Source organism: Esox lucius, chromosome 11 (assembly GCF_011004845.1).
Source record: "Esox lucius isolate fEsoLuc1 chromosome 11, fEsoLuc1.pri, whole genome shotgun sequence".
Lineage (NCBI taxonomy): Eukaryota > Metazoa > Chordata > Actinopteri > Esociformes > Esocidae > Esox > Esox lucius.
The window spans coordinates 4749075-4769374 of NC_047579.1; the positions used below are offsets into that span (position 1 = coordinate 4749075).

The 20300-nt window shown below is 41.2% G+C and overlaps 1 protein-coding gene across 5 annotated transcripts in view; it reads left to right on the plus strand.

Moving 5' to 3' along the window:
* The window catches only part of LOC105028431 (thyroid hormone receptor alpha), an 82880-nt gene extending 65795 nt beyond the window's left edge, over positions 1 to 17085 (plus strand). For 4 of the 5 annotated variants that reach the window (XM_010901179.5, XM_010901180.5, XM_010901181.5 and 1 more), the window contains 7 exons: positions 3043 to 3104; positions 5190 to 5311; positions 6407 to 6554; positions 6717 to 6922; positions 8727 to 8873; positions 9589 to 9847; positions 10833 to 17085. In XM_010901179.5, coding sequence (XP_010899481.2) covers positions 3043 to 3104; positions 5190 to 5311; positions 6407 to 6554; positions 6717 to 6922; positions 8727 to 8873; positions 9589 to 9847; positions 10833 to 11083 — 1195 coding nt within the window. In that variant the 3' untranslated portion in view covers positions 11084 to 17085. Of the gene's footprint in view, positions 1 to 1505; positions 2933 to 3042; positions 3105 to 5189; positions 5312 to 6406; positions 6555 to 6716; positions 6923 to 8726; positions 8874 to 9588; positions 9848 to 10832 lie in introns of those variants that run through there. The other variant, XM_020051044.3, reaches the window with a different exon arrangement.
* The last annotated feature ends 3215 nt before the right edge of the window (positions 17086 to 20300 follow it).

Below are 20300 nucleotides of genomic sequence, written 5' to 3' on the forward strand. Positions count from 1 at the left end.
CATCACTAGGTAAATTATAGTTAGCTAGCTATGATTTGATGACTCAAATGAATTTGAGCTACCAATTCATAATGAGCTGTCAGGTTGCCATAAAGAATACAAATACTGATACAAATGTTGACAGTAAACTTACTGAATACAGCTTACTGAATGAAAGCATTTGTTGGGAATTAGTGAACAGTGCAGTTTCAGGTTTACTTTGGTGCTTATGGTGCTTAAGCAGAAATATGTGATTTTTTTCAGATCGACTTCATAGACCAACACATCATAGAATTGCACCCAGAAAGGAACTACAGTAGGGAGAACAAGTATTGGATACACTTCCGATTTTGCAGGTTTTCCCACTTTTCCCACTTCCCACAAAGCATGTAGAAGTCTGTTATTTTTATCATAGGTACTCTTCAACTGTGATTTTTAAGTAATTAATTAGCATTTTATTGCATGACATAAGTATTTGATACATCAGAAAAGCTGAACTAAATATTTGGTACAGAAACCTTTGTTTGCAATTACAGAGATCATACGTTTCCTGTAGTTCTTGACCAGGTTTGCACACACTTCAGCAGGGATTTTGGCCCACTCCTCCATACAGACCTTCTCCAGATCCTTCAGGTTTCGGGGCTGTCGCTGGGCAATACAGGATTTACGGAATTTACAGAATCTCCCTCCAAAGATTTTCTATTGGGTTCAGGTCTGGAGACTGGCTAGGCCCATCTTCAATGCTCTTACTGAGGGAAGGAGCTTGTTGGCCAAGATCTCGCAATACATGGCCCCATCCATCCTCCCCTCAATACGGTGCAGTCGTCCTTTCCACTTTGCAGAAAAGCATCCCCAAAGAATGATGTTTCCACCTCCATGCTTCACGGTTGGGATGGTGTTCTTGGGGTTGTACTCATCCTTCTTCCTCCAAACACGGCGAGTGGAGTTTAGACCAAAAAGCTCTATTTTTGTCTCATCAGACCACATGACCTTCTCCCATTCCTCCTCTGGATCATCCAGATGGTCATTGGCAAACTTCAGACGGGCCTGGACATGCGCTGGCTTGAGCAGGGGGACCTTGCGTGCGTTGCAGGATTTTAATGCATGACGGCGTAGTGTGTTACTAATGGAGACTGTGGTCCCAGCTCTCTTCAGGTCATTGACCAGGTCCTGCCGTGTAGTTCTGGGCTGATCCCTCACCTTCCTCATAATCACTGATGCCCCATGAGGTGAGATCTTGCATGGAGCCCCAGACCGAGGGAGATTGACCATCATCTTGAACTTCTTCCATTTTCTAATAATTGCGCCAACGGAATTCTTACTGGTTGGTAGGTGATCAAATACTTGTCATGCAATAAAATGCTAATTAATTATTTAAAAATCATACAATGTGATTTTCTGGATTTTTGTTTTAGATTCTGTCACTCACAGTTGAAGAGTACCTATGATAAAATGACATACCTCTACATACTTTGTAAGTAGGAAAACCTGCAAATTGGCAGTGTATCAAATACTTGTTCACCGCTGTATGTGTTTTGAATTTATTTTCATATTTGTAGATGATATAGCTGCTTTTTGGCGGTTATCATATAAACAAAAAATTCAAGGTTTAATGTCCATTTTAATATTTAGTTAAGATGATAATTTCTTATAATCTGTCTGTAATTTGGAGGGGCCTTCTGGTCTGTTTTTCAATCTGCCATTACAGAAATAATACTATAGGCAGATCAGTTATCAGTGATGGCAGCCTACCAAAAACGTATCGGTATCAGATTAAAAAATTCAGTGTCAGACGTGCTCTAGTTTTTGGAAATTAACAGTTCATCTATCCAAATAAATAGCTTTTAACAATTTTCTTAGGTGGCCTAAAAGTTTTTGCCAGAATAAAGTTTTTACACTTCATCACAGTGAAGATATATTATAGGAATGTAATACATAATGTACCTGTTTTACAGTAATTTACAAGAAACTGTCTTTAATTAACCATAAATGTAATAAGAAATGTTTATGTAGTGTATTTTTTTCTGGTTGTTTATCAAATGATAGCTGGCTGTCTCAGTGATCCTACTTTGTGTCTTTCATATTGAAGAGTGTAAGAAACTGAAAAGATCTCCAGTGTTCCCTCCACTCTGAACGTCTCCTCCAATATATATTTTTTAGAAGGACACAAGAAGCAGACATCAGTATGTAGTTGAGGTCTTCTCAAAGACACTATGCATTGGGAAAGAAAGAGCTATTAGATTTTAATGAAAAAATTGCCTTGTGCAACCAGCCTGGTATGACGATATCTTCCAAGTTAAAGTGAAGCGTGAGCGTAACGGCCAGTCTGGCTAAATAAAAACACTGCCCTCCATGGCAAATGCACACGTCAATGATTATTTTTCATTGGTTTGTAAATGCATTGGTTGTCAACTGATGGATGAGCTTGTAGTCTGGCTTTAACACTGCGAAACCAAAATGTTATGACCAAGTGACCTTTTCTGGATTAAACCTCTTCTGTTTCTGTTGTTTGACTCCACCTCTCTCCATCTCCCTCCCCTCTCCCTCCCCCTCCCTCGCTGCCTAATCCCAGGCAGTGTTCCAGATTCTGTACTGTGTAAACTGGTCATGTCTTATGGATTACATACAGGGACTAGGTTACTGAGACTAGGGATAATGAATGCCGGGGGAGATGTTCAAACAATTTGCCTTTGTTTACACAGGCCACCAAATTCTTATGTTTTGTTCCACTAATGTACAAATCATATAAGGATTTTTCACACGTCTTTTTACAGCTGATATCATTTGTGAGTAAAAGGTAAGAATTGGGCTGCTTGTGTAAGCTCAGCCTTTGTTATAAGGGGCAAGGAGAGGTCATCTGTTAATAAAGAGATTTGTATTGTGGTCCTGCTTACTTATTCTGTTGTTTTTCTTGTGTTTTGGAGCACTTGGGGGAAGAATTGGTGAGAGTGGGGTTAGTGTTTTTTTATGTTTTTGTTATTGAAAGTAGCTATTCGGGGTGATTGAACGTCATCTCAAAGTGAACTATTTTTCTCCTCTCTCTACCTCGGTCTTGTTCTGCAGGTGGCCTGATGGCCCGAAAAGGAAGAGAAAAAACAGCACATGTTCGGTTAAGAGCATGTCCGGTAAGTTGATGTACTGTGCTGTTTCCCAACATCCCTCAGCCATTGCTCATTAACAAAATGTTAGCTTGGAAAAAAAGGCCTTGTTTCATTGATCGGTCAGTCCTCTTCATTCAATTTTTGTCATACTGTATAGCAGACACTGTTATCCAGAGCGCATTACAGTAATTGCATACTGTACGTTTTAGAAGACCTAGGTGAAACAACCACACAGTTTAGTACAGGGCTGGCCAACCCTGTTCCTGGAGAGCCACAGTCCTGTAGGTTTTCTCTTCAGCCTCATTTGTGACTAACCTGAGTCTGCTTTTCATCCAACTACTAATTAGAATCAGGTGTGCTGAATAAGAGTCGGAGAGAAAACCTACAGGACTGTGGCTCTCCAGGAACAGGGTTGGCCAGCCCTGGTTTAGTAGTACGTACATTCTACTCAATGAGTTAGGTATCTGCAAAGGTCAGTGCTGGAAAGACCATTGATATAAAAACTTCAAACATAAAAAGTTAACAAAAGACAACAGACCAAGGTGTTGGCAGTGGAACTATATTAAATATTTTATGAAAAGTTGAATTTTCTATGTTTTTGAGGATAGGTAGAGACTCTGCTGTCCTAGCCTCCAATTGCAACTGCTTCCACCATTGAGGTGCCAGGACAGGGAAGAATGTTGACTGCCTATTGACTGCCAGTTATTAAACACTAAGCAAATGTATGTACATTGGAGATTGCACACCGGTAAACACTTTTATTGGTTGCTAATAATCTCCTAACCTTGCTATCAATTAAGTCACTAGGAGACGTTGTGTGGGCCAACCTTTGTTATAAGTCCCGCCCACATGCTCACACTGCCCCTGCTTGAAAGTGCCCTAGCTGCAGCCAGATACTTCTCTTGATGTTAGCATAGAATGATTGTGTGTTGTCCAGGGTCACGCTGAGATTCTTTGCATTCTGGAAAGAGGACACTGTAGTTGTCAAACATGATTGTGATGTCCTGGAGTGGACCGGCCTTTCTGTGAAAGAAGAGCACCTCGGACTTGTCAAGGTCATGTTTGTGGTGGGCCAACGTCCAATGTCAACCAGGCTCACAGAGATGCATGTTGTCACCATGGTGTTGGAAGGAGGGAAGGAAAATTAAAGCTGACTGTCTGCTTCATATTAGTGATACAAAAGACAATGTGAGGATTTGATAGAGCCAAAGTCAGAGACGGTGTATAGAGAGAAGAGGAGAGGGCCAAGAACCAAGCCTTGGGGAACACCAATAGTAAGAGGCTGCCCAGCAGACATCAATCCCCTCCGGGTCACATGGAAGGAGCGGTCTGCCAGGTAGAAAGCCATTCAAGAGTGAGCAGAGTCTGAGACATCCAAATCAGAGAGGATGGAATGTAGGGGGCTATGGTTGACAGTGTCAGATAGATCAAGGGCAGGAGTGGAGGCTGGGCACTGGGTGGGGAGAGCACACTCAAGTTTCTTGGAAAGGAAAGACAGTTTTTGCCATCAGATGGGTTAGAGGACCCCTTACTTGCAAAATAAAGCCAACAAAGCATCCACATTCTGTAGATGGATTTTTGTAAAGGGGTTCAAGACATTCATTCAGATCGTTAAAACAAGAAACCAATCCTAGGTGCTTATGAAATTCCATTCAAGTGTTTCTTTCTTTCTCTACACTTTGCAGCCATATGGTTTATCGTAGTACAAAATGGAATATCTGCTCAAATGGTTGTGAAAGCAGATGTCAACTCATGTTCTTTTTAAAAGGCTGACTCATTTTAGGAAGATAAATTGCTGTCACCTCGGAGAGAAACCATTTATTTTAAGTAGGTAATTTGAAAAGAGGCTACTCAAAATTTGAGGTGACAGGAATTAATGTGTTTCAGCAGTGTAGACTATTAACTGCCATTTGGTAAATATGGTTCTCTACTCGGAAGACATGGGCGCTGAATGACATTGGGAATTCCTAACTGCGTCAGAAAATGTTTACTTGGGTGGAATGAGCACGCCCTTGTTCAGTGGTAACTCCTTTCCTACTTTGGCTTCTTTATCCTTTAATGTCCTCACTGTCTTATTCCTCTTCTCCCCCTCTCCTGTTTCTCCTCCAGCGCTGAGCATCTCCGTCCCAGGATACATCCCCAGCTACTTGGAGAAGGACGAGCCGTGTGTGGTGTGTGGAGACAAGGCCACGGGCTACCACTACCGCTGCATAACCTGTGAAGGCTGCAAGGTGAGAGACTGCAGGACCGGTCTGGAACATTTAGTTTGATGGCCCTAAAACACTACATAACCTTGAGTTGGATTCTAGCAGGTAGTGGAAAAATAATAGATGCCCTAGTCGAGTCAAGGGAGAGATACATTCAGTTATTTTCTGGAATTGCTGCATCAATGTCTTCCATACATCAACTCATCATCAGATGGTTGTTCTCACAGATATATACAAGATGGGTGTGTCTGCCTAGAACAATGCATTCATCCTGTATCCCAGAGACCGCTCGTCCACGACATCCCCCATACCCAATGATCGATAACCTAGAACAATGCATTCATCCTGTATCCCAGAGACCGCTCGTCCACGACATCCCCCATACCCAATGATCGATAACCTAGAACAATGCATTCATCCTGTATCCCAGAGACCGCTCGTCCACGACATCCCCCATACCCAATGATCGATAACCTAGAACAATGCATTCATCCTGTATCCCAGAGACCGCTCGTCCACGACATCCCCCATACCCAATGATCGATAACCTAGAACAATGCATTTATCCTGTATCCCAGAGACCGCTCGTCCACGACATCCCCCATACCCAATGATACGACGTAGTGGACATAACTACATTGACCAGACCACTGTCCACAGGGCTTTACGACTTAGTGGACATAACTACATTGATCAGACCACTGTCCACAGGGCTTTACGACGTAGTGGACATAACTACATTGATCAGACCACTGTCCACAGGGCTTTACGACGTAGTGGACATAACTTCATTGACCAGACCACTGTCCACAGGGCTTTACGACGTAGTGGACATAACTACATTGATCAGACCACTGTCCACAGGGCTTTACGACGTAGTGGACATAACTTCATTGACCAGACCACTGTCCACAGGGCTTTACGACGTAGTGGACATAACGACATTGATCAGACCACTGTCCACAGGGCTTTACGACGTAGTGGACATAACTTCATTGACCAGACCACTGTCCACAGGGCTTTACGACGTAGTGGACATAACGACATTGATCAGACCACTGTCCATAGGGCTTTACGACGTAGTGGACATAACTACATTGATCAGACCACTGTCCACAGGGCTTTTTCCGGCGCACCATCCAGAAGAACCTGCATCCTGCTTACTCTTGTAAGTACGATGGCTGTTGCATCATCGACAAGATCACAAGGAACCAGTGCCAGCTGTGTCGCTTCAGGAAGTGCATCGCAGTGGGCATGGCCATGGACTGTGAGTGATACACACACACACACACACATGCTCAACTGCAGTACAATCCCAAACAACTGACACAAGGTTGTCAACAGATGTCCTATATTCTGAAATATATTCTGGCATATTTTTAGCACAGTTATTCATAAGAAAACACTTTCCAATTGTTTCTATCCTCAGTGGTGCTTGATGATTCTAAGCGGGTGGCCAAGAGGCGTCTGATCGAGGAGAACAGGGAGAAGAGGAAGAAAGAGGAGTTTGTTAAGACCCTGCAGACCCGTCCAGAGCCCAGTAGCTCAGAGTGGGAGCTGATTCGTCATGTAACAGAGGCCCACCATCACACCAACGCACAGGGTTCCCACTGGAAACAGAAACGCAAGTTCCTGGTGAGAATCTAATGCTAAGCTAAAGTTGGCATGGCTAAGCTAAACTAGAGTTCACTAGGCTACAATAGAATAGGTAGGCAGGGTTTGCTCCATTCACAAACTGTTACCAATATATTCAATGAGTGAATCATACAAGTCATCCAGCCATTTGAGGACCTCAAGTCAGTGAGCCTGCCCTCATATGCGTTGATCACATCACTTCCTGGTTGGAAGAGCAGTATGGGGAAAAGGCAGAATGGTTTGGCTCTGACACTTCCCAGTGATCTTAAACTGTCCCGATTCTTCAACAGATGTTGCGATGAGACAGGGATGTAGGTAAAAATGGATATGAATAAATTAGGCAATGGAAAAAAAGCAGGTTAAAACGGGGTACGAAAGGAGGACAGAGAAAGGCAATTCAAGAACCTACCCTGGTTGCCTTAGCAACCGATCCCCATGGGAATTTGCTTTCATCAGACCGGTGTCTCCATAGCGATGGTTGCCTCAGCACTGAGGTCAAAGCAGGCCAAGGAGACACAGCAGGCAAAGTGAGTTGTAATATTCAAGGTAAAGTTGTCATGCGGATAAATCTTCCTTAATGGATGGATCCCAGTGCATCTGGTGTTTATTTGACCTCATTCAGGCAAAGATGTGTCCTCCAGATTGGAATTTGTAGAGCCACTTCTTATCCACATTGCTTGCTCTCAAGGAAGTCAGACAAACCAGTGTCTAACTAACACTAACAAAGTACCTCGCAGATGCCCGAATCACTGAGGGCAATAAACCGATGACTACCCTGACACCCTTAACTCGGACAGCCACTCCCTAACCCAGACTGTGCTGAGCTCACTGCACACCTCCTTATGGGAACTCCCCAACCCAGGGTGTAGCTGCTTCAATCTGCGTTCCTACCTAGCACCTTTCAGAGGTGTTGATAATCATAGGCCAATGGAGAGACTGATTATGCAATCCTCACACACAAACACACACATAAACACACACGCACTTACGAAAACATCTATTTCAGTGGACCCTGGACAACAAAGTGACTATAGATAATATTTAACAACCATTGTCAAATCCCCTGAAGACAAACTGACAAATGTCCTGGGAAGACTTCTAGCAGCCAAATAGATCATATAACATTACTACCCCATCTGACTCCAGTGCAGAATGTGGCTAAGTTGTATGCTAATCATCATCGGCCCACATTTGGTCCTTGTTTTAAAGGTTATCAGCCTACACTTTTGTCTCCCATGTACCCAGATCACACATCCCCAATATCAAGAAACCTCATTCAAGGTTTGATTGAGCTATTACCCTCAAGTTGAAATTAGTTGAAAATTACAAGCAGATTTGGATTTAAAATTATTTAGTAATTCTTTATATATATTTTTTTCAAGTAGTTGAATATTGAAAGACATACAATTATGGTCATGCGTACTTAAACATGGATTGTTTATTTTCAAGTACAGTCACTGTTGTCTTTTTTTTTTTTAAAGACCTTATGAAAATTGTGTTCCTTGCAGCTTGGTAAAAAGCCTTGTGGTGTTGTAAAACCAGGGCTGTGGGTTTGATTCTGATTGGGGCCAGAACAAAAAGGAAAAAACTCTATTTGTACATTTACTCTGGATTAAAGCATCTGCTAAATTACTTCAATGTAAAATGTAAAAATAAAGCCAGAAAATAACTATGGAATTACAAAATACTTAGAACCCAGGTCTAGTTACAACTCAAATACTTTTCAAACCAGAGGGGGATGTTAGCTGATCTGACTGTGTTCCCCAGCGGGACTTTTCATCAAACGCCATCTTTGTGTCCTCAGCCCGAAGACATCGGCCAGTCCCCTGTAGTGTCTGCGCCAGACGGAGACAAGGTGGACCTGGAGGCCTTCAGTGAGTTTACCAAGATCATCACCCCCGCCATCACGCGGGTCGTCGACTTTGCCAAAAAACTGCCCATGTTCTCCGAGGTGGGTTTGAGGGCGCAGTCGCATGTTTGTGGCACACAGAGAGAACATTCCTTTGTGAATCTTTCTCTGTTCTGTGTCCTCGTCTGTCCCAGACTCTCGCTAAAGGGGCTCATCACGCACTGAATTGTGATTACGCGCTCCTCCTCTTTCTCCTCTCATCAAGAGGAGTGTGTGACCGTCTGTCTGTGACTGTGTTTGTGTTTAATTGAACTATTTATTCTTCTCCACTGCCTCCTTCTTTATATGACTCATTAACAAGTTGTTTCACACACACACACACACATACACACACACACATACACACACACATACACACACAGGAGTCCGATTAGGGTGCACTGAACTCTCCTTCACCCACCGTTCCCAACAGACGTTGTTGTGATTCACTGGTTATGTAACGTGTAGCTGGACTATAATTACAACTAAACAACATCGCCTCTCGTCTCTCTCATGACTGGCCTGCAGAGGATTCGTGTAGCTAGCTAACTGGTGATCATGCGGTCGCTGCTCGAGTTATTGGGTATTTAAAAGCATGATTTGGTTCAGTGTGTTCGTGTGTGCATTTAATGGACATATACACTGTGTGTGTGACTCTGTTAACTTAGCTGAGGCTTTACTACCTGATAGTATTTATGTGGAGTAGAATCTACCAATCTATCTTTGTGTATGTTTTTCCCTCCTCCCTCCCGTTCCATCTCTCCTTCCTTCCATTCAGCTGCCTTGTGAGGACCAGATCATTCTATTGAAAGGCTGCTGTATGGAGATCATGTCGCTTCGTGCCGCTGTGCGCTATGACCCCGAGAGTGAGACGCTGACACTGAGTGGAGAGATGGCGGTGAAACGCGAGCAGCTAAAGAACGGCGGGCTGGGCGTGGTGTCGGACGCCATTTTCGATTTGGGCAAGAGCCTGGCACAGTTTAACCTGGATGACTCGGAGGTGGCCCTCCTACAAGCCGTGCTGCTCATGAGCTCAGGTGAGGAGGAGACAGAAGGTTATAACTGCTCTATGAACAGAAATGAATTCTCTTTGAACAGACATATTTATCTACAATTAGACACTTTAAATTATAAATAGGTGTGTTGTGCAATTCGTGAGCAATTATTTTTTTCTTCATTTTTGAAAATAAAATTGCAACATTTTTATTTACTGACTTGAGAGTCACAATTCCTTTTTTGTTACATCAGGATTCATCCAGCTCAGTAGATCGACAGCATGAAAATGACAGAGGCAGGGTTGGACAATTAATTCCATACATTGATTATTGAATGATCTGACACAGCTTTATAAAACCTACATAGAGTGCCCCTGTGTGAGTTAAAAAGATTTAACAAATTACCATTACAAATCCACTTTGATGTTCATCAGTAGGAGGGTCAAGCATGCTCTGGGCATTTTCTGACACAGATTTATGAACTCAGTCATTAAAATGAGTTGAACTTTTTACTAATAAATAAACAACTGCTCTATAATCAAGCATGACATTTGAACAGACAACGGCTCTGTAAACAGACATCAATGTTCTATGAGCAGACACAATGACAACAGATCTATGAACAAGTGCAACAGCGCTATGAATTGGCATAACTGCTCAATGAAAGTTCTTTCAACAGTAATCGTGATAATAAAAATAATAAATACGTAGTTGATATTATGTAGTGCTTTTCATAAAATCTCAAAGCAATATCATGACATTAAAGCAGTGCATAACATTGCTATGAACAGACATAACAGTGAAAGGTGAATGAACCAACACTAACTCTATAAACATACATAACATTAAATGAACAGACATAACAGCCTTATAAACAGACATAACCACTTCATAAACAGGCATACCAGTTGTGTGAACAAACTTTCAATATCAGTACCATATCTGTATAAGTCTAATATACAGATATGATAATATAAAGATATGGTCTAATATGCATTAATAGTGTGTATTTGTGAATTTTTCTCAGATCGCTCGGGACTGACATCGGTAGAGAAGATCGAGAAGTGCCAGGAGACGTACCTGCTTGCCTTTGAACACTACATCAACCACCGCAAGCACAACATTCCCCACTTCTGGCCCAAGCTGCTGATGAAGGTGACCGATCTGAGGATGATTGGCGCGTGCCACGCCAGCCGCTTCCTCCACATGAAGGTGGAGTGTCCCAATGAGCTCTTCCCTCCACTGTTTCTGGAGGTCTTCGAGGACCAGGAAGTATGAACTAAACCCTGACTCCTGACTCCTTTTGACCTAGCGAAGATAAAAAAGAGATGGGGAAGTATGTAGGGGAAAATGGTAAAAATTGGCCTCTTTCCTTGTGAAACACAACACCCACCACCAGCAGTCACAGAGAAAAAATAAGTCGTAGAGAAAAAAGCAAAAAGGCTTCTTTTTTTGGATCATTGTTCATGCCAATTTGTTTCTGTCCCCTCCTGGTCGTGCAGGCCCCCCACCCACCAGACACCCCCTCCTCCATGGTCTCTTGTGGCTGCCATGTGCCTCTCTGAGGCATTATTGCAAGCAGCCCTGAGTACTGCTCTACACCTGTGTTGTACAGCCAGTGTACATGTATGCAAACAACCATCCCGAGATCTGGTTGGAGTACTGGTGGAGCTCTGTGTTGGTCTAGGCCAATCACGCTCAGATGGTGACACACACATTCACAGACAGTCCCAGACCTTCACACACGCAGACAACCACTCACGCAGATAAACACACACTTCGACCGACATACACGCAATCATACATGGACTGTAGCTTTTCAGAGCCATTAATCACTCGAGGAGAGCAAATACGCTGCCGTCTCTTGTCCCACAATTGAGCTTTCATCATGGGCGCCCCCCTCCAGCCTGCTCCCCTTCTCACCAGCCTCCACTGAGACAGTTACCAAGTGTAACCCCCCCTTTCTTTCAACCCCCCCTCTGTCATCCCGCACCCACGCAGGATGTGCAGCCCAAAATCCCTCGTAGCCAAGGCGTGTAGTTATGAACCTACCTCCCTCCACACACACCTACCTTTAAAGACGTCTCGACCTACACGCAGTACTGTGCAAAGACACACACACACACCTATGCAGGAGTACGAACAAATATTTGTTGTGCGGCTAATACAGCGACATACACAGAAACGCGTGGGATTTACCCGCATGCACGTATCCAGGGCACGAGTTCTGCCCTCATACACGTTTACCTCCATACTTGCATGCATTATATACACACACACACACACTACCCGTCAAAAGTTTGGACACACCTACTCATTCCAGGGTATTTTTGCTATTGTCCACATTGCAGAATATTAGTGAAGACATTCATGAAATAACTCATGTGGAATTATGTAATAACCAAAAATATGTTAGTTTGTTATTTTTAAATCAAAATTGTTAGTTAATTCAAATAAGTCACCTGGAATGCTTTTCCAACAGTCTTAAAGGAGTTCCCACATATGTGTTATTTCATAGTTTAGATGTCTTCACTATTAGTCTACAGTGTGGAAAATACCCTTAAATGAGTATGTGTGTCTAAACTTAACTGGTACTGTATCTCGACGTGTAAATATACGCACACACTCGCTGGTTTACCTCCGTTCATCGTATATATCCTATATCCATTCATTTATATTTACGTACCTGTCTACCTGAATACCTCCATACCTCTTTAAACAGCATATACAGTGCACACTATGTAACCATCTGCCTGTGTATGTGTGGACCTCTCCTATACATACCTCTACACACACACACACACACACACTCAAATGTACATACAAACAGTTTGCTGTGCTTTTTCCTTGTGACAGTTGATCCTCACCTCACTTGTGATGTCCCTCCCATCCCAAACCTCTGCTAAATCTCCTGTTTGGGTTGCACTGCATTTCCATGTGGCAAAATGTGTGTCCTCTATGGTGCCCTGCCCCGCCCTGCCCATCAGACTGGACTCCCACCCCCTCTGATGTGGGATTGGTTGAGGGTGGACGGGGGGGTGTCACTTACCTCGCCGTGGGCTACACCACAGGCCCCATCTCCAACAGATTCTACCTCACCTCTCATGTCAGTGCAGCTGCCCCTCTGAGTGCTCTAACACCCCACATGATATGTAGACCCTTATACCTGTACCTACGGCCCTCTTATGCAGTTTACATATGAGTGTAATGGTACACACACACACACACACACACACACTTAAACATGCACAAACCAGTTGCCAATATTGACCTCTTAGGTCGCTTACTCCATCCACAGTGCAGTATAATACTAGCGCTGATACGGGAGAGGCCACGGGTAGAACTTCACAGCAGTCTTTTTATTTGACACTGTCCCTTTCATCACGCAGGACAAGGTGTCATACTGGACTCCCCAATCGGTTTTCATTACAGGACAAATATCAAACCCCCAAGTGGCAAAAGGATTCACTTGTTTTCAAACAAAAGATGGACAGACGGTATACCTTGGAAGCCCACTGAGCTCGATGGACGAGTCAGGCCAAAGCGTTGTTGTTGTGTTGTTTTGTTTTGTTGTTGTTGTTGTGGTAAACAAACACGAAGAACACTCATAAGCTCAAACTCAAGCTTGGCAGTATGTGGATGATACTGGGGTTGTAAACACGGCAGGTCCAGAGACAGGACAGTACTGAGAGGCCTAGCCTTTGCAAACTACCACATGTAATCTAGCATTGTACAGCGCCATTCAGAGAAGCAACCCCCCCCCCCCCCCCCCCCCTTTCTCTCAAAGTTTGTAAAGTGGATTTTTCAGAGAGCCACAAAGCCTTTGAGATGACTCTGACTGTCCTTCCCATCTGATCCTACACCCAGCCAGGTCTGAGCTTCTCTACATGTCCCTGTCTGTCTTCTCAGTTTTTTTGCACTAAAGCAATGTTTCACCCTTTATTTTTATCTAAACATGTCCCTCATTGCTATGCAAGCCACTGGACACACATAAGTCACACTTTCAAACCTAACCAATGCTGAAATGATATGAGGCCTAGCTTAAGCCCCGTTTCCACTGGCACTTAAAATGATGGCAGAAATAGGGCCAACATTGAGCTGTAAATTTCAATTTTGAACTGGGTCAAATCAGATAATCAGGCTGGTGACTTTTTGGTTACTATTCAACCACATGCTGATCACTGGTGGATGTTAATTCATTACCTTGTCTGATTATGCTACCAGCTGGCACATGTACCAGCAATACTGCAGTTTTCAGACACAGCCCAAATTATCAAAATAGCTGGTTTCTTACATTTTTTGCATTACACAATATTTTATTAAATTAATTGGCAATCATATGCTAGCCAGATATTTGTTGATGTGCACTAGCAGGGATTTTGGATAAAGTTAGCTGGATAATAATAAAAATTAGCTAGCTGGTTAATAACAACACTATTATAAGTAGGAATAAAGCTAGTTCTGCTGTGAGCAATGGCGCAAACAGTTTAGCTTGCTAGCAAACTAAGTACATGGTTCTCAGTCTGGTCGGGTATAATGGGTAACATTAGTGGTGGTCAGCATGATATTCCTCAACATCTTGCTAGTTATGTAGCTAGTTGTAACATTTGACAAAGGACTTTCTATATATTATAACTAGTTAAAAAAAATAAGCAAAGCCAGCTGCTCATTCAGCTACCAAGCAACATCAATAGCTAATTTCGGAAGGCAGTGGAAACCACAGTTTTAGCTAGCCCAATGAAGCCTGACTAACTTTTAAGTAATTTACTATTTTAGCACGTACCAGATCAACTTAGGAGTGAGTGTATACATTTTCATACTTTTTGTTTTATTTTTGTCGTATTAGCCTGCAATGGGAATCAAACCCACTAATCCGGGTTTAACGTCCATCTGCCAATGGAAACAAGGCTTTTGTAATAACACAAGTGGATGTAAAGGAACGTAGAAATCCTAATTGTATGGAAAATGAGTATTCATTCAAACACAGAAATGTTATCCAGCTCTATTGAAGAGATGCCGATCTAGGTGACCTTCCTGCTTGGAGAAAGGGTACATAGAAGATATGCAGCATAATGATAATCCTCCTACTCGATCATCACTGTGAACAAGCCAGGCTTTGTTAAGGTGTAGTTTGAGGTTGACTTTTGTTGTGAATGCCATGAAAGTGTACCCCCATATTTTTTACAGGTGTCATTTAAGAGCATGTGAAGAAAGGGAGCATATCGACAAAGCCAGATGTTTATAGACTACTGACAATCTTCTCAGACAGAATCAAACGCACCAGCAACGCAGAGCACACTGCCTTCAGACACAATCAATCACACCAGCACGGCTCTTGCTAGCGATCTTAACCAGGAAGTCATCTTGTCAGGAAGGTGTGGACACAATTAACTTAGAAAGGTTAGCAAAACTATGTCCTTCCACACACCTTCCTATTCTCTCTGGGACCACCTTAACTAACCACGCTACTAACCCAGGGATAACATCGATTTTCTAGAACTCAACATGTTTCTGCTTTCCTTTAGGGCTGGCTTCCTGGACTCAAATGAAAGTATTTAAATGAAGAATCTCTGTAAAACATACTTTTTATTCCAAGACTAGGATTAGTTGAGTGCGGGAAATCAGCCCTATAATGCCCCCATCTCCCTTTCCCAACAATGACAATCTCTTTCTTTTCCCTCACTCTCCCCATAAACCTTTTCTTACCTCAACATGTTTGAACCTCATTCCCCACTGAACATCACCAATCAAGCCCCAACCAAAAGAAGCACTTAAAGACTTAGTGATGAAAGGAAGTCCCAGATACACAAATAATGTGTTATGAGGAATGTAATTTTTGTAAGTGTAAGTTGTTTTCTTTTTTTTTTTTTTTAAGTCCCAGACTGAAAATGTTGTGCACTAATACATGTTGTTCTGCACAGTGGCTGGATGGATGTATTGATGGATGGTTGTTGGATCATGTCACACTTTGGGGTTTTAATGCTGTTTATCTAACAGAGTGATCTGAATAAAATGTATTATTATTGTTGTTATTATTTTTATAGAGACTGAAAGCTCGGAAACAGAACAAAACAAAAGAAGACTTGGAAGTTAGCTCACAACATGGATAATTCTTTTGAGCTTTACTTTTTTTTTTTATTCTTGTCTGTTATTTGTGTTGCATTTGATTTGATTGGTAAGTCAATGCCTGTGTTGTCAAACTTTACAGATTATATGATTCTTTACTGTGTAAATTGAACTGCAGTAGATTTCTGCATCCCAAAAAGCCTCCATATTTCTAATGCAGACTAGTTGACCTGATGCAGATTTTAGGTTTGAAACACCCCTGTCTCACTAAACTGGATTCATTTTATATTCTACCCAATCTTAACGTCATTCAATAAATGGTGTAAAACAGTGCTCAACTGGTTGCTCATCAAGACCCAAATTAAACTAAAGTGTGTAGATTATATTAGGTAAGGGAAATATTATACCTTTCTTTTAGATTCATTATCATACACTGCTCAAATGATTGATGAAGAACTTTTAACGCTACAAAATTAACCAAATCTGCTAAATAACACAAAAAATATTTGATATGTCTACACACCTTCTCCCGGTGATTAGTTGTTTGATATATGTAATTTGTTTTTGATCCTATCCCAAGTCCTATTAAAATCCTCCTGTGACCTACATTTGGGTTGCTGCCAGTGCTGTGGAATGTTACTTTTATCAGTAACATGTTACCTTAAACATACTTACTATGGAAAGTAACTTGTTACATTTCACGTGCATTACCAAAGACAGAAGCCGTCTGAAGATGCCTGCACATGTTGGTCATTCTTTTGCCCCTTAGCAAGTAAGGAAAGTAGATATCATGCCCTCCAGATTTATTGGCACCATAGGTAAATATGAAAAAAAAAAAATTATGTTTATCAGCTTGATCTTACTCTCAAAACCTTATAAACTTGTACTGAGAGAACATATTTCAAATAAAAAAAAATCATTGTGATCAAGAAAAACTTTTTTCAAAAATACGCATGCCATATTATTGGCACCCTTAGAAAATCTTGAGCAAAATTGAATTCACCCAACTTATTGTGGGAAGTTTGTGGAAGGCTACCCAAAAAATTTGGCCCCAGTTAAACAATTTAAAGGCATTGATACTAAATACCAAATTGAGTGTATGTAAACTTCTGACCTGGGAATGTGATGAAAGAAATAAAAGCCGAAATCAATAATTCTCTCTACTATTAATCTGACATTTCACATTCTTAAAATAAAGAGGTGATCCTAACTGACCAAAGACAAGGAATTTTTACTAGGATTAAATGTGAGGAATTGTGAAACCAAAAAAGGAACCAGGCAAGCCTAGTTCAGCTGGGCCGCAATTAGAAGTAATGAATGTTGTTGTCATTGGCTGGATTCGATCTACGGTTTTCTATGCGGCAGACTGTGTCTTTAATCATTACACTATTTAAACAGCAAAAATGCTTTTGCCTCAATCATTAAAGTTTTACCTCAATCATAAAATGTTTGCTGAAATAACGTGGACAACAGAACATTTATTAATGGAACTTTAAGTGTACTCTTGTACAAAGTTTACTGTAGATGGCTAGGTAATAACTATACAGCCTTCCTATAACGAAACAATGACTCCAGTCACCCCATGGCTGGTTCGAAATACAATTATTCTGTTAAGTATATGAGATTCATGGTATTCCTGAGTGGATACAGTGGGGAGAACAAGTATTTGATACACTGCCGATTTAGCAGGTTTTCCCACTATTATTGCATGACATAAGTATTTGATACATCAGAAAAGCAGAACTTAATATTTAATACAGAAACCTTTGTTTGCAATTACAGAAGATCATACATTTCCTGTAGTTCTTGACCAGGTTTGCAAACACCTCCATACAGACCTTCTACAGATCCTTCAGGTTTTGGGGCTGTCGCTGGGCAATACAGATTTTCAGCTCCCTCCAAAGATTCAGGTCTGGAGACTGGCTAGGCCCCTCCAGGACTACTTCTGGGCTGATCCCTCACCTTCCTCATGATCATTGATGCCCCATGAGGTGAGATCTTGCATGGAGCCCCAGACCGAGGGAGATTGACCGTCATCTTGAACTTCTTCCATTTTCTAATAATTGTGCCAACAGTTGTTGCCTTCGGATCAAGCTGTTTGCCTATTGTCCTGTAGTCCATCCCAGCCTTGTGCAGGTCTACAACTTTATCCCTGATGTCCTTACACAGCTCTCTGGTCTTGACCATTGTAGAGAGGTTAGAGTCTGTTTGATTGAGTGTGTGGACAGGTGTCTTTTATACAGGTATCGAGTTCAAACAGGTGCAGTTAATACAGGTAAAGAGTGGAGAACAGGAGGGCTTCTTAAAGAAAAACTCACAGGTCTGTGAGAGCCAGAATTCTTACTGGTTGGTAGGTGATCAAATACTTATGTCATGCAATAAAATGCAAATTAATTATTTAAAAATCATGGATTTTTGTTTTAGATTCCGTCTTTCACAGTTGAAGTGTACCTATGATACAAATTACAGACCTCTACATGCTTTGTAAGTAGGAAAACCTGCAAAATCGGCAGTGTATCAAATACTTGTTCTCCCCACTGTATGTTGTTGATTTTGTGAGAACTCTGCAGTTTCATATAGTGGTCAAATAAAATAGAACCCGTATCAAATCGAGGGAGAAGTTCGCTCACGTTTATTGGAAAATTACAGCACAGATGTCATTCGGTGAATGTTCCATTATCTTCTCACTGTAATGTTGGTTACAAGCTAGCCTATACATTAAGGGAGTTTCTAACTAGCAAAGACCATGTCTTTAGAAGTCAACCCCCATGCCATATGGCCATCGTAAACATTCCTATGGTCATTAGAGCACAACCTACAGAGAAATCTAAACAGAGATGTTTCTGTTGTTCTCATTATTAGGCACATGCACTTCCAGTGATACGTACATTTATATTGTAATTGTTAATGCTCAGATTCCACAATTTCTACAGCTCACCAGCATTGTGTGTAATTTTGAAACAAGACAAACACTGACTTTGAACATTGTGGATGGAAGTTGCTCATCCTCGGCAAGATAACATTGTCTTCTAGGAGACTTTTGTAACCGACATCATGATCTTGGGTTGATAGCTTTAGTGTTGGCTGTAGCAGAAAGACGTCACAGTAAATAACAGGCTTTTGACAAGACAGTCACGGCATTCACAGCTAATCAGTTGCATCTTTCAGACTCTTCTGTGATCACAATCTATATAAACAATCAAATCAAAAACATGAGTAGATCAAATAAATAAAATGGATACAGAAAAGTGACGGCATTCACTAATGGGAAAGAGTATGATATCTTTCAGCTAAGTGCAAAACATTTCCAGGTTGCACACAATAATCCAAAGGTGTATAAAACCTATACAGTATTAAACCATATTTTTCTCCTTTGTTAGTACAATTGAAACTAATAATGCATACTGAAGTTCTAAACGCATTAGAGTTGCTAAACAAAGGCCATACCAACACCTGCCAGCTAAGCATTTGATGGTCAGTCTGCCTTCAACAGCCAGCTAAATGTGTTGATTTATGAACTACATAAAACAAAAAAATGCATGTCTTAATTTTGAAAAGTAATACATACACACTTTTACAATAATCCCTTGACAGAACTGAATCATGTTTTTAATTATTTTAAAAGTTTAACACTTAGATTTACATTTAGATTTTTTAATGCCACTGTGATCTTATTTGTTTAATCAAATAATAAAAGAATGACAATATTTTGACTGCCAAGTGCCAACCCCTCTAATGGAATGGTACATTCTTCCTACAGAATGATTTATTTTTTGAACTTAGTGACTACGGAAAAGCATAACATGGGTGGATAGGATGCTTTACCATTTCATCCTGTTACATTTGACTGAGTAGAAAGACAGGCAATATTACATTAAATCTTGAATGACACCTGCGACGACTTCCATCCGCCAATGTTTAAAATCAGTGTCCGTCTTAATCATTTGAAAAATAAAGCCCCACAATGCTGTGAGCAGTACAAATCAACAATGCAAAAATCACTCACAAATTTAATATGACTCACAAATCTGTAAAATATAGGTGACAAATGCTGTAACATTCACAATTTATTTTTCAAACATAAAAAATGGTCTTATATTTATTATGCTAATCACCCTTTATTTTTGTTAACAATTCATCATTTGTTTCTGGATTTTGACATATGCTGGTGAAACTAAATGCATATATATCAGAACAGGTTGACCGAAAGAAAATATTTTCATTTGACAGTTGCATTATGTATTTGTTACTCACTACTTACAAGTTTACCACATTCTGATAGAAATCTCCATACAAATCATTGTTCTTTCCTGCTTCTTAGCTCTGCCTCTGTGTCTGTGTGGGCCTTCTCTCTGGAAGATGCAGATTACCTTGTGTGGCTGGGACTGCATTCAGATCAATCTAGTTTGTGTGTCTATATATTTTCTGT